The 15,169-nt window shown below is 43.7% G+C and overlaps 1 protein-coding gene across 2 annotated transcripts; it reads right to left on the bottom strand.

Moving 5' to 3' along the window:
* Nucleotides 1-228: 228 nt before the first annotated feature.
* MAB21L3 (mab-21 like 3) lies at nucleotides 229-14,337 on the bottom strand. Of its 2 annotated transcripts, XM_086464460.1 has the most exons (7): nucleotides 14,290-14,337; nucleotides 12,295-12,435; nucleotides 10,125-10,196; nucleotides 7,241-7,532; nucleotides 4,228-4,409; nucleotides 3,244-3,438; nucleotides 229-462 (listed from the first exon to the last, which is right to left on the bottom strand). In XM_086464460.1, exons 1-7 carry the CDS (start codon nucleotides 14,335-14,337, stop codon nucleotides 229-231), a joined length of 1,164 nt encoding a protein of 387 aa, XP_086320586.1. The 2 variants fall into 2 exon arrangements, with proteins under 2 accessions (XP_086320586.1, XP_009947415.1); XM_009949113.2 differs by lacking the exon at nucleotides 10,125-10,196.
* Nucleotides 14,338-15,169: the final 832 nt, after the last annotated feature.

Below are 15,169 nucleotides of genomic sequence, written 5' to 3'. Positions count from 1 at the left end.
GCTGTCACTGTTGAAAGCAAATTAGATCAGCTGGGCATCAAGCGATAGCTCCCATCAGTTTTCACCGCCCACTGCTGCCAGCTTGACACTTCTCTTTCACACTGCATGTGCCAACTGTCTTACAAAGCCAGCTGCAACATCTACTGGAAGGACAGGAAGAACAGCCACAGGTGGGGAGAGGAGGCAGGGGATCAGCTCAGGGTTGGGGTGAGGAGAGCTTTTCCTGCCTTAGTCCAGGCAGAAGACAGGGTTCTCCAAGAAGACTGCGAGCTTGCTGGCCACCAGGTCCAGGTCACTGGTGTTGGCATATTTGAGCAGATTGGTGTTCTTGACAAAGTAATGCTTGAGGAAGTGCTGGCTTACACACTTGTGCAGCTTCTGTACCAGCCTCAGAAAGGCTTCAGGGAAGCAGCGCCAATCCTTGGTGCGTGGGTATTTTTCACAGGTCCAGAATAGCACTGTCTGCAAGAAGCAGATGGGAGAGAAGAGGTGTTAGAGGTTCTGTCGAGGGCTCATGAAGCTTACTAAGGCACTTTAGTGCTGGTAAGTGGCTGACAGCCTTGGAAATCAGAGACTCACACCGCTATCTCCCGGTGTTAACGTTTCTGCAATGAAGGGATCACAACTAAAGCCTCCTCTGGAGATCAGGCACAGCAACTCTGACATGGCTGGTTAGGATCTCTCCTCAGAGGAGCCCCACTCCATTGACTGCAGCAGAAGCCCAAGGAAAATGGTCTTGCTAAAATAATCTTAGCCTATTTGCCATCCTCCAGCAGGAGCCTCTGTAGAAGTGCCAGGCATTTTAGGCTGTAAAAAATGGCCTCTTATAAAAGTGTAGAAGCCAGTAGGTGCAAGGAGGGGGAGAAGAATAATCAGATTAACGTAATTATTCATTAGCTTCAGCTGTATTTGTGCTGAAGATGCACACAGATCTGCATCCTGAACAGACTGAGATTCCAAGCAACTATTGCAGGTGCAGGACATGCTTTCTGGTCAAGGGCAGCCTGTTTTTTTTTTCTGATATGTGATACTTACAGCATGTGCTAGGTTCTATTCCCCCAAGTTTATTTTATGTAAAATAACAAAATGCATACGATTATTACTCTTATAGTATTATTTTTATGCTGCTTATGTTGCATTTTTCAGACTTTCCTATGACCGAGAAGAATTTCCTTGAGGTACTTACACTTACTGTACCAAAAAGGCCATAATGACTGCCTTGGTCAACCTGAAATCAGCTTTTAAGGTACAAAGTCACCCACCTTGAGTTCAATAATTCTGCTAAATTCCTTACTGTCCTCTGAATCCCAATTTTATTTTGCAGATTCAGCAATCCAAAAAGAGGCCCACAGACACTGTGAGACATGGCTGAACTACGGTCTTCAACTCTTCTCTTTCTTCAGAGCTAGAATTTCATCAAAGAAGCCACCCTCTTCTGGATTGCCTGTTTTGGTTTTCTCCTCCAGTAGGCCTTGCAATAGTCGTATTGCTGACGATTTTCTTCTCAGACAGCTTTTCAAATGTGAATGATTTTTTGCTCACAGCTACAATAACCACAAAGACTTTTTTGGTTTTTAATGTTGCCAGGGAACAAAAGACATAGTGAGGAATTCAAACTGTAACTCTGCGAGAGATACTCCTTGGAGACTTGCAGAGCAGTTACCTTTTGTCACACTAAAACTACTTCAGCAAGATCTGTGGGCAGCAGTTTCAATGAAGTTTCTGGAGGCAAGGAAAATAGCGCTGCTCTTCCTGTCAGGCACCAAACGGGCGATCTATCCCCAGCATTTACTGAACCATGCCTAACTGCCAGCTGTCTGCTAGAGGTATAGAGCTGGCTTTCAAACCTAGGTCTTTTCGGACTTATCAATCTTGAACTTCATTCCTATGGAGGTAAGCATAATGAGTGCACTTACTCAGTCGTCTAAAGCTTTCACAGTTTCTGGGGAAAGGATTGCTTCTGATACCTCTGACAAGGAAAACCTGATAATGTGAAGAAACCCAACACTAAGCCTCTGCTCAACTGTTGGTTTATCCACTGACTGTTTCTCTTTCTTCTTTTTTTGTTGGGTTGGGTTTTTTTTTTTTTTTGAAATATAAGTATTGTTGAAGCATTCCTTCCATCTGGCAAACCAATCGTCTCTTGTGGTAAAAGCCTGAAGTACAGTTACAGTAAAGAACTGAAGAGCTTCTAAAGAGCTTTTTATTTTGATCAAGAGTCCATGCAACAAACTTTGTGCACCTCTTCTCCTTGAGCCAGAGAAAGAAATCATTACGAATGGTTAAATGGTTTTCCACTTCCTCCTACCTACGACAGCTTTTCCACCAGATTGTTCTTACAGGCACTGAGAAGTTTTGCATTCTACTAAGTTATAACCAGCCTTGTCAACTCATTTTTGACTCTGTCTTGACTTAGGTTAGTCCCATGGCTGTAATAGCATTTGATGGTTGCAACCTTTTCTTGTCATTGCATCTGATTTTGGACACCAAAAGATCAGTAAATACTTTGGAAGCCTGGTGGCTTGAGACTTCAAGGTGGGAGAAGAAAAGCCTCTGCCTGGCAGGTCCAGGAGGATGGAGGCCCAGAAAACAGGATTGCTCTATTGTCTGATAAATGGTGCTGCCTGTGGTCCATCAGTGTCTGCAGCTGTTAGATGTGGAGCACATTCATAGCAGACCCTTCTGTCTCTTTTTCACAAATGTCATTTCAAGCCATCTTGAACCTCTTTACATCTTACCACCTCTTTACCTCTTTCTTCCTTTCCCACATCAGGTGAAAAAACACCAGGACTGTAGTTTGTACCTCATTCATTAAATAATGCCTACCTAAGAGAATTTTGTTTGGTGCACATCCACAAAGACAAATGCACAGTTTTCCTCCAGACAGATAGATGGATATGGATGGCTGGGACAGTCAAGAAGCAGGAAGTAACTGTGGAATTGAAGACAATATTACACTACCTATGTGAAGTCAAAACAGAATAGGGGCCCCAACTCTAACATTATTTATGTTGCTGCAATCATGATGTTCCTGCAGGCTTTAGTTTCTTGTTGAAGTTTGGAACGTATATTTACTGTACTTCTTGGCACTGCAAAACAATGAAAGGGTACTGCAGTTTTGGCAGTTACCTTGGAAGTTACATAGACACTACAGTGATTTACACCATGATATTTTGACATTACTGGATGGATGCCACTGCAATAGATACTGAGACAGTATCTTGGTATCATGGTGATGCCTACCTGAAGGTGATAAGCTGTGATGACAGGCTTATTTCCAGCACACCAGACATCTTCCTTCATCTGCCTCATGACCCTGAAGCACTTCATGCGACAACCACCATCTTCATCAAGTCCTTCCATGAGTATATGCTCAGCACGGGAGAAGCACAGCTGCCAGTGGTAATTGGAGCGGGCCAAAAGGTCGAAACCAAGTGACTGTGGACAAAAAAGGGAAGTGTGACACCAGATCAGAGGCAAACTTCTCTGAGCAACGCAGAGAGATGTTACAAAAAGGATGTGTGACATCTCTCAAACTGTATTCTAAACAGGGTTAGCAAGGGCAGCAAACGTGAGTCATGCTCCCATCCTAATTCTTAGTTGAACAAACATGCAATTTGTTTTGTTTCTTGTGTGCTGACATCAGTTATTCCCATGAGACCCAACTCTAGAGCCACCATGTACAGTACCAGCAGTGCTGCTAAAGTGGAGGTGCAGCTCTGCAGGCACTTGGCCATGGAGCAGCAGGTCATGCATGAGAGGGCAGAAGGACTGGAAGGCAGAATGGGACCATGTGGGAACATGGCAACTAGGGCTGAGCTGGAGTGCCAGAATCCAGCCATGAATGTTGCAGGGAAAGATGGGATTAGGCCGGAGAGAAAACTGCAGGATAACAGCCCATTTGCGGAAGGCTTAAATGAGGCAGAGTAGAACGGCAAGAATGATGCACATCAGCACTGAGCTACACAGGCAGAACTGTGTGTGAGAAACTCATACAACAAACAGTTAACTCAGGTTTTCTTCCATAGAATTCACCACCATAAGGGGGAAAAAATATCCCAATAAAATCTGACAGAATACTCTGAAATGTTGTTTCTCTAGAGAATACACCTTCCAACCATGCTGTTGCCTGCCATCACCATGCAGTCCTTCATTTGGGAAACCACTGTCAGACACTTGTGAGGTAAATTCCAGCACAGAGTTAATAGTGCTTTTTACACTATTCACCTTGATGCACTGCACTTTTTCCTGGGAAGGCCAACGCTTAAGGCAACGAGGCCACCGAGCTTTCTCGGGCCAGCAAGTTGGAATCTCCACGGCAGGGACCAGCTCCACCTCGACCTGGGATTCTGATGTCTCCACAGCCACCCGGACCACTGAGCTGAAGCTCTCCAGCACCGTCACTTTACCTGTGAAGGAACAGCAAAAGAAGATAATAAAGAGGAAAAGGTCCTTTTCCACAAGCCAAGCAAAAGGCTGTCTAGGGCCTTGCAGTTCTGTTGTTCTGCCTTAACACTTTCTCTTCAGTGCCATAAGCAGAATACAAGAAACAACTTACCATCTTAATCTACCCTGGGGAATGAGAACAGGACGAAGATGAAGGAACAACCATGTTCTCAATTTTAACTCAAGTACCTTGCTTTTGTTTTCCTCTGTGGGTCCTCTTAAATCCTAGGACCAGATTCTTAAAAATACAGATTGTCTAACTGGTGCAATCGAACATTTCTAACAGTACAGTACAACAAGGAGATCACTGCAGATTAGAGGGGACCAGACGAACACTTTGTATCTAAAGATCTCCTTATTCCTTCAGAGAAACCGTGATCAGACCAAATGACTTGCCCTTGCCAGTCATTCAGAATGTTTTGGGGTATCTGTATGTTTTGTTTCTGGAGATGTACTTGCACAGAAGACAATGCCAGAATTTATGGTCTGTCATGCAGAGCACAGAATAACAGAACTAACTGCAAAAAGAGTTAGTTCCGTGGTGAAGTGGAGGAAAGAATTTTCCTCAGTGAACGAAGAGTGGCTTATCTCCAGGCGCAACAGACAGCAGAAAGGAATGAAGTCTGCAACTAATGGACTTAGTGGGATGTTTCCTGTTGGTCCAGCTTTGATCATGGAAGAAGTTCCTGGCCCCAGCTTTCCCTATCATTCTGGTAGGATCACTATCCCTTCAACTTTGCCAGCTGAGCCAATTCTGCGATCATGCTCTAATGCACTGAAGTAAAAGACAAAGCAGATTACCATAAGCAGGTTAAATAGTAGTGTGTTAACCCCCCTCATTTTGACTGGCATGGGCTAAGGAGCAATTCCCCAAGGAGCCCACACAACAGACTTGAAGGGACAGTGATGAACATCTTCTACCGTCACAGAGAAAATACCTGCCTACTCCCAACGGTGATTCAGCATTTCCTCCAGGAAGCACAGGGGTGAATTACCTTGCAAATTGCGGAGTCCATTCCAACCAGAACTTTATAACCCTCAGTAAAATCTGCATGTTATTTCCCTGCTGAGCCAAGCCTGGCACCAAAACAGAAATTGTACTGCTCCCAAGCCCTCAGCAGGGATCCCTAGCAGCTGAAAAGCATTAAAGCAACTGCTGTGTCAGCATGTAAATACATTCACAGCATTTCCAAAAGCATCACAATTGTGCTACCTACTTATCCACCAATGAAAAGTGAGACACCTCAAAAACTCTGGTTTTGCTGGTGCTTAAAGAATTAAAAAAATTGGGAAGCAATGAAATCAGGGAAATTTTTCCGTAACTTTAGTTGTACTGTGGAATTAAGGAAGTTCATTCTTCACAGAAATGAACAAAAATGGTCATTGCTCCTCCTGACTTTATCTTTGCTCATCTCCTCTGTGTCAGTCTCCTCACAGCTGGCCTTACAAAAAAAAAAAAAGGCATCAGGATCATCAGCCCAAACATCATGTCCTGGGTCCCTTGGAAGTACCCCTCCTGGCTCAACAACTTGATGTACTGCTGCTAGACATAATGACAGGTTTCCACTTCAACACAATGACTTTCACATAAGCAAACTCTCCGATGCAGGCCCATTCCATCTAGTCCTTTCTGTGAGCCTCAATGGTGAAATTTCATTCCCATCAACCTTTCCATTTCTATGATAATAAATATTTCCTGGAAGAATGCAATGATCTAGCTGAGCTTGACTTTAACATGTTTTCTCCTGTGACCAAAATTCAGAATGCAATCAGATGAGTGGAAATGGCTCCTATTTCTCTGGAATACAGAAGACCCATATTAGGCTGCTGATGAGTAAAGTCATCCTGGAAACATGCTATGATAAGAGGTACCACAGTTCGGATTTGATCATGTCACAGTATGTTAATATGAAAAGACGGACATAGACTATTTAGCTTGGACCAAGCCAAGTGTTCCTTAGCTGAAGTCTATAACATGCCTTTAGGATGCTAAGAATTAAGCATGAGGATCACTGTTCAAGCAGCATCTTGCTACAAATGTCGCAGCTATGAAGGCATGTTACATGCACCACTGATTGTGTTATGTCAGTGATCAGCACTTCCAGTATAAACAGGCACAGGCAATAAACAGGCACTTTGGATTGCTCACAGAGAGATCAGCACCACTGCTGAAAGCTACCTTCCTGAGTCCAGTTCTGCTGAACAGGACTGGAGTAGCCTGGACACTGGGGAAAAGAGCACTTGTCCTGTATTTGCTTAAGTAGAAGTTCCTCTCCTTAGTTCCCCCCACTCCATGCTGTAAAGCTATGGGCAGCTAAGGCTTCCCCAAAGTGTTATCATCTGCCCTATGCACATCTTCAAGCACTTTCTCCTCAGATTTATGCACCTTCGCTGTATCCAGTTTTCCTATACTATCTTCCTTGATAGTCTAGATGTATTGCAGGTGCTGTAGTAGAAAAACATTTTTCCCAAACAAATTCCTAAATGTTCTGAAAACCCGGGTTGCATCTTGGTTGAACAGTGAGGGTGACGTTGCTGGAGACCTTACCCAAATTTCTAAGAAAGGAGAAACTTCTTGGGTATGAAGAGCTCAAAAACTACTTAATTCTATCTTCAATGCAGGTGTACATGCATCACTGCAATGGGCTAAACCTCTCCTTGATTTTGAAGGGGTTTGTTGCTTTTCAGCTTCTGAACATGTGAACCAAACAAACACTTTGTGTGTGCGATGGTTTCCCTCTATCAGCTGCAGAAGACAGCCATTTCCCCTTGTACCTGTCCCCACTAAACTCACTGGAGAGGTTACAGGAGATAATCGACTTCTCCACCAGCTCCCGGAAGATGATAAGGACTTTGGCTGGAACCAGATCACCTTCGACGTTCACATCCGTTTCATGCCACTGCTGCAGGCTTTTTGAGAACTGCTCCACCTCTAGCCATTGATGCAGTTCCTCAGGGTCCCGCACGGAGGAGAGGAGCTTGGCTCCATGCACAGTGTAATAACGCCAGTGCCGTACCTGGCATTCCCTGTACCCAGTCAGGCCACGCAGAGGGACTGTGATGAGGAATTGGCTGGGTGCTAAGACCTAGGAGAGTGCAGAGAGATTGAGCGAGGAGACAAGTGCAGATCCATGAGCCTGAAGTAAGGAAAAGAGGGTTAAGGAAGTGACAGGCAAAACTGTGGGCTTTGGAGAGAGGGAAAAGCCATGTTATGACGGGTGTGATTGAATACAGCCAGGACGTCTACCATGACTGTATGAGGATTACTTTGGAGGTACACAGACTAAAAGAAAATTGTTCTAGGAGTCTGATGTGACAGCCATGGCCCATAGAAGACAAGAGCGCACTGACTCATTTCCCACCACATCTGCCATGTTTTCCCCCATTCCTTGTTATTTCTAGTCTGCAATTGCATGAGATATAATAACTAGCACTTCCAAGGAGCAGGAAAGCATCAGAGAGCATGTTTTGAGATCCAGCAAAAGGAAACAAAATAATGCAAGTTATTACCTCAGAATAGTTATTAGAGGTCAGCCTAGAGCTCAACAGTAGTACAAAACAGTAGGGCAAAAAGTGCGCTTTTCTGATCTCTTTCAAAGTCCACTATCGACATTAGTAAAATAAGGCTATGGCCCATTCATTTCAGAAGTGTTTCACTCTGCATGACTGTCCTTTAAGAAACAGAGATGTGAGGCAAGTGACATGTCTGGGCCTACAAAGGCAGTGGCACTCCCAGAAATAAATCCAGGTCTTGGACAGCCATACTGTATGAAACTGTATCTCCTGCTGAGCAGAAGCCAGAAACAGCGTGAGGTTGGAAACAGTAGCTGATGGATAACAAACCCACAAGCAGGCTTGTTTGCAAGACAATAAATGCCCGCACTTTGTGAATGACCATTTTCCAATAAAACCCATGCTGAACCAGTATTTGCAAAGAGTTAATAAGGTGACAGAGATACCACAAAACCTCCTACTGGCCTAGGGCATTGCCAGACATGTCCAAACACTAGTTTGGAAGTATTCAGCAATAGTGGCTCCAGGTATTCAGAGAGGATATTCTAAATCCTTCAGACTTTTATCGTGTTGACTCAGAAGCTTTTCAACTCCACTTGCTGCCAAGCCTAACTTACATTGGCATTAATAAGGTGAAGCTGCTGCACAAGCAGGATGTGAAGTGACAGCTGTTTCTGCAAGGTAGTTACCTGGAGGTGAATGAAACACCCTTGTCACTCTCCGGTAACAATCCAAAACATTCTGATGGCCTTCCTGGTAGCTCAGCTGATTTAAAATATTACTGCAGAAGTGCCAGGGTCCTGAGGGCACTAACAGGCTTTGATGGCCCTAAGCAGCCTTTCAGTGGCTTCTACCCACACCTTCTGCCGTGGGCTCAGGACCCACATTTCAGTCCCGGGCTATGTCGTAAGAGTTTTGGTCCTCTTATAGTGACAGTTAAACTCATGCTTGGATCTTCTTGTCCTGTGTGCAGGCTGCCTTCCCAGCCTGACCTCAGACCTGCCTGGCCACTATGGACTTGCCTGGCAATCAATAGACTGCATCTGACCCTGGCTACTGTCATCGGGCCTGATCCTGACCCTGATGAGTGCTCCTGGCTTGAGCTCAGACCTGCCTTATCAGCACAGATTTGCCTGACAATCCAGACTCTCGGCTGAACCCCAGTTGCCCTCCCCCTAGGTCTGTCTTGCTCAGAGACCATGGAGCAGGCACTGCCATGTTGTCATGCTCACCTCCCGGCTCCCTCTCCCATAGAGAGCAGCTGGTCTTCTCTGCTCGCTGGCAAGAGATTTGAAATACAAAAGATGGCCAGCAAGCAGCACAGAAATGGCAAAGCAAACACCAGAAAGCCCTTCTTTTGTCAATTATAAACCACCTAAAGGCAGGAGGATGCTGGAAGAATGACATTGCAGATCAAGCCGACCTGCAAAAGTCAGGTTTGGTGGGGCTGAGAAATCCTGTGAGCAGCTCAGGAACGAAGCTAGGCTCCGTAAGAAAAAATACTGTGGCTGTCATGCAGTTACTGCTCATCTCACTGCCTTGGCCACACTTGCAGATGAACAATCATTCCTTCCCACACCAAAATGCCGACTTGTATGCACTGGCACCCAACAGACTGCAAAGGGAAGAGCTGCAGGTGTTATGTGAGTGCCTTCAAATACAAGTCACAAGGCTCCTCCACCTGGTGCTTACCAGGAAACACCAGAAATCACAAGGCTGGGGATGGCACTGTAAAGCTGGGCAGCTGCTCTCCTCTTGGCCTAAACAAATCCCAGTCCCACACCTACGCTCTGTCACATGGTGGTCTAACGTGCCATACGCAGACCATAGGCCCCAGCAAGTCACAGGCGTGAACAAGAGCCTCAAATTCTGGGGTGTGTAACTTATGGCAAATTCTGCTGTATTAAAAACCTGCCTGCAGTATGCTGGGCAAATTAAATACAGTCTCATTCTTGTGATCCGGGCCAGGATATCTAAGGGAGGCAGAAGCATTAAGTTAGAAATAAAATATTTTGCTTTGAGCAAAAAAAGGAAGTCTCTTGTGGAGAGGATTGAATAGTCATGGGAGGATCAGTTAGGTGGGTGAAGTTCTCTGGAGAAGAGGGTGGGCGAGGAGGAAGTGGACACATGGACCGGCAGGCACAGGTGGCAGGAAGGCTTTGTACCTGGATGGATGGGTGGAATGGGCGCTTCCCCCGAAGCATAGCTGACCACTTGGCCAGTAAAGCTGGCTGATCCTGAGAGAAGCAGAAAGGAAAACAAGAAGTACACAGAACAGAGAGAAAGCATGTGCCAGGTCATTCGTTCACAGAGCAAAGCTGCAAGCTTCCTTCAAGCCTATTTGTTAAAGGAAAATCTCCCCCCCACCCTGCCCCCCCACCTCGCCATGACTACCGAGTTAAACACTTGGCAACGCCGTTGGGCAGAGCTGTTCTAGTAATTACTCTGGACGCTGACCTGCTCATTCTACCTTACTGAAGCAGCTTTTGCACCAGCCCTGCACAGTTGGCAGCTGCAAAAACGGTGGGCCACAACTAAAACAAACACTTAAAAGTTTTAAAAATAAAATATTCCATCTCGTCCATCTGAATTTTATTTCAAGTTTTTTATTAAAGATTTTGACTTTCTGTCCCCTGGATTACAGAAAATCATTGACTATCTAAAGACTTTTCTTACATATTCCCCACCCAGCCCTGCATATTTAGAAGGAAGTTTGTAGCTTCTTAACAAATCTAGACCCCTCACCATGTTAAGTTAATTCATTTTAACTTGAAGCTGAAAGTTCCGAAGAGTCACTGTAAATTTAATTGACAGAAAAAAGATGTTGCAAAATTAAACACAGAATAGTTAATAGATTGGCTTTCCCTTGACATAAGTCTTCTCTAGGTTGAGTTATATCAGCAATGATGTTAAAGATTCTATTTTTTGGAAGCAGAACAGCCCAAGCCAAAAATTTTCTCATTAACCCATACCTACAGGACAAAGTTAGCCAGGCCCTCCTAGTGTGACTTCCACAGGTTTATAGCACTGGGATCAGTTAAGTATGAATAATGAATCTGCCATTTTTTAAGAACATACATTTTTGGGATTCCTTTTCAGCAGAAGTTGTTCAGATCGGCCTGTTGTAAACCAAATTACTGCTCAGAATACATTGCCTTGGTTTCGTTCTGCTTTGTTTTCCGGAAGAGCAATTTTACCCTGACGCTGGCCATGTCAGCCCTCATTAGCCAAGCAGGTTTGTTTCAGTATGAGAGGTGGATGGCAGACTGAGGCACTAAGGAACACGTGGACCAGGTTGTGGCACTGTTTTACATCACTGTGGTCATTCCTGTTGGCAAGACCACAATGCCCCAGGATACACAAAATTCCAGAAAAGATATAAATCTGAATGTGTTTCTTCCCAGACAATAATCACATTTCAGACTGGATGATTATATTCTGCCTCCACATCCATACCCTTCCGGCAGCTTGTTACACAGAGCTCTTCCCTTTCAACCCTAGACAGCTGCAAAAGTTGCTCACGCTTTTACATTCTTGTTGAGTTTTGATCTGTAACTGGCTGCATTTTAGTATAAGGATTGACATAGCTAGAGTATGTAAACTAGTTCAGATGAAAAATATCATTTTCATCCAAAGTTGCCATTGCTATGATTGTTTCTTATATCCTTGCGCTAGTTATTCTTGTGTTAAGTAGTCACAGGAAACAACCAGTCTTCTCCTGTCACAGCTGGGACAGGACATTATTATTTTGGTATTTGATGGTCTAAAATGGGGAGGCATTTAATTTCTCCCACTAGTAAGTGTATTTCTTCCCAGAAAAACAGAAGTTCCAATCCATGACCAAGAAAAAACATACTTTTCTGAAGAAGCTTTCTAATGTTCATAGCAGAAGAAGGATTTCTGATTTTTTTTTTCCTCTTTTTTTAGTGAGTTGACAGGTTTTCCACCTGTGAAAGATATGAGTCATAGCTCATGAAGGCATGAGCATTTTTTTCTTCTTATGTTACTGCTGTACAAGTTTTTCTTTCCATCCCTCTTTGGCTTCTGCTTGCAGATTGACAGCTTTGGCAATAGATCCTCTTTGTAAAAGCAGCAGCTGTAAAAAGAGGCTCTGCCTGATTTACCCAGCCTTCCTGACGCGCCTCTAGTTGTAAGACGTCCATGAGTAAGTCCCTATGACCCAGTCAGTAACTAGAACTTCCGCAGCAAAGTGTCAATGCATCGTCTGCGGGTTTCGGGTGTGGTACCTATCCATACCAACACTTACACAATTGAGAAATCATTTAGTGATTGCCTAAGATCTGCCAGAGAGTACATTAGAGCTGTTGTTCATACCTTAATATTCTCATTGTGAATGCCAGAGTTGGAGATAGCCTGGAATCGTGTGGCCTTACAGCTGATTTCTGCGGTCAGTTGCTGGATGATTTTCTGCACCTCCTCCACTGCTTTGGAAACCAGGTAACGTCGCCGTTCCACCTGTCAGTTCCAAGAAAGACGCTTCATATTACAGGTAACTGCAGTCTTTGTCTCCAGTAGGAAACAGACAATCAACTTCAAACATCTTTAAACACTTGTGCCTGTGCTGCACTGTGAATAAAACTTATAATTCCCTGTGTGTTACAACCAACTTACCATGAGACAGCTGGTAAACACCAGTTGGTGAACATCGAAGGGCCAATACTCAAGACTGCTGAGCATTAATTGATATTTCCATGTCAATACCATTGGATGGAAGGGAAAGAGTTCAATTACATGGATAAATTTGCTATCAACCAGTTACAGTCTCATTCTTTTTCCATTTGATGCAGAATACCCAGTTATTCCCTTGCATATACTAGCCATTCTCAGAGCCAGGATATATTTGATTCCAAGAGCTGACAAGAATTCAGGAATTACAGATACTCTGTGCATTAGTCAGGTTGCAGGTGTATGTGGCAGCATTTAGATGCCTACATTATATGTTGAAAGTATCCATACTGCCTTCATATCTGAAGTACAGATGACAGTCTACTCCTGGATGGTGAAAAAGTAGCTTTCCAAATCTGGTCCCATTGGAGACTAGGTGTTTGTGTGACTTGATGGATAGTTCCTCCATCCAAGCAGTAGTAGCATGATTATTTATTGAAAATTATTTCAATGGAAGGTCTGAGTCTTGAAAGGACTGAGGCAAAGGATGGACAACTCAGAAAAATACAAGATGAACCTGAACCTTCACATATGACTAAAAACGAATGGAGCATAAGGGGATAGTCAAAATCCAAACAAGGAGATTCAACAGGAGGAACATGAAGGAACCAGGTTAGTAAAGGGCATTTAAATATTTCTCAAAGATCCCTATACATTTACCAAATTGAGAAGGAGATTCAGCTAAAGATGTTCATGAACATATTTGTTATTACTTATCCATCCAGAATTACCTATGCTGAGTGCACAACACTGCATGGCTGAAAATGAAAGTTCTCACAGAAATACACCTACTTGTCACCAAAACATTTCCATAGAGAAAACAAACATTTCTTACCAGCCCCTTCATGGTACTAGAGTATTTCATCCTTTACAGAAAAGGAGGCCTTACATTTTTCCATTTTTAAATTACTTTTCACTTTGGTGTCTTGCATTTTGTTGGGGAAAGCAGTATATAAAATAGGATCTAGTTAAGTACCATCATGAAACATGTCAGCTTTAAATAACATCATGGCTCATTTAGAATTATTTTTATTAAACAGTACTGTTTCATCGATGATTTTATTCTGTTACTTCATTTCATAATGGGAAAAAAAGCGCGAATGTTTCATGAAATAGAAAATGTGGTTCTAGCCTGCATGCGCTGAGACACGCTATTTTAATCATGGTATACAGAGAAGTATCCTTAGCTGAGGTGACAGACCAACGAGTGAATTCTACAACACCTGTGTGTCCCTAGTTCCTACATGCATCTTTCTTAGAGGCAGCCCCTGGTGTGGTTTTGGTCTTGTTTCTGTCAAGCCAAGACCACTGGACAGGGAGAGAGGCAAAGACCTTTCCTTAGATTAAATGCTGGCAATTATAGCTAGTGTCACATCTGGAATTTCAGATAGGGAGCAAAAATTCAGGACATCTGAAGAAGAAGAGGACAAGCACCTTGAAAAATTAGGCTACCAGCTGAGATCTCTGATAACATTCTGCAACAGAAACCTAGAAATCTCATTAGAAATACAGTTCTCATGAAACTTCATCCAATCTTGTCTCAGAAATGAAGACAGCAGGCGAGCAACTAACTGTCAAGTTTGGCACCCTTCAGAATCAACACCTAGTGTGGGAGACAGAAAATCTGGACAGATAAAGCCTTACCTTGCTCTGGATGTAGATTTCTACATCTTCATCTGTGAATGGTTTCATGGCAAGATGGTCTTCGCTGCTTTCTAAAGTGTGAATTCACTCTTCACTTGTTCACCTGCCTCTGGAAGTAGGACACTCAGAGCGAGCTGCTCAGAGCCTTCTTGCCCTGTGAAGCCCAGGTCACCTAATTCCTCTGTGGATGAAGAAGAGGAGAGAGAAGCAAGGAAGTATGCCTATTTTTTTAAATTGTTTTTCTGATCTGAGTTACAATGGTGACACCCAGCTGCTTTGAAAAACTAGCTCCAAGTATTATTTTCTAAGTTCAATTGTTATTATTCATCTTATTACTTTTAAATGGTGGGTCTTGCATGCAGGCACACACAAAAATACCCGAGCTACTGCTCTGTCTCAGGGCAGATCGGGAAGAGCCTTTCAGATTGCACTGCAGATTCAGTATGCTGGTGCACAGCATTATTATTCTGTGTGCCACAAGTACTTCCCTGCCTCACTAGCCCTTCACTAAACCATTTCTTAAGCACTCTCAGCTATCCCTTGTTGACTTCAATCCACCCACTTTCCATCTGAAACTGCATGGGTAATTTTTACATTCAGACCATTCCTTTGGGTTGCAGTCTGCAGCCTTTGCTCCCCTCTGCTCCCCTCTCCTTATATCTCCTCTCTCTCTCCAGCTGTATTGACAGTAAATATCCTGCAGCCTGTCCCCTCCTGTAGTTTGCTTTGCTTTCTTTACAGTAAACAGACAGAAAGCTGTCTCTCGTTTTCTGCCAGCAGCTCAGCTAACAACCCCATATAGATAATTCAGAGGGAAAGACAATTGATCAGGCCTCATTGATCCAGAGAGGGTTGGTGGCTTTCAGAAAAAAGGGTACAT

This window comes from Leptosomus discolor, chromosome 1, assembly GCF_034619465.1.
Source record: "Leptosomus discolor isolate bLepDis1 chromosome 1, bLepDis1.hap2, whole genome shotgun sequence".
Taxonomy (NCBI): domain Eukaryota; kingdom Metazoa; phylum Chordata; class Aves; order Leptosomiformes; family Leptosomidae; genus Leptosomus; species Leptosomus discolor.
This window is presented reverse-complemented; position numbering and strand designations above follow the sequence as displayed.

What these genes read in the sequence shown, in the direction of transcription:
- MAB21L3 (XM_086464460.1), bottom strand. Translation starts at nt 14,337, where the DNA reads ATGAAACCATTCACAGATGAAGATGTAGAAATCTACATCCAGAGCAAG. An exon ending in TTCACAATGAGAATATTAAG is followed by an intron (nt 10,197 to 12,294) that starts GTATGAACAACA and finishes TGCTTCTCTCAG; the next exon opens with GATCAGCCAGCTTTACTGGC. An exon ending in CATTCCACCCATCCATCCAG is followed by an intron (nt 7,533 to 10,124) that starts GTACAAAGCCTT and finishes GCACTCTCCTAG; the next exon opens with GTCTTAGCACCCAGCCAATT.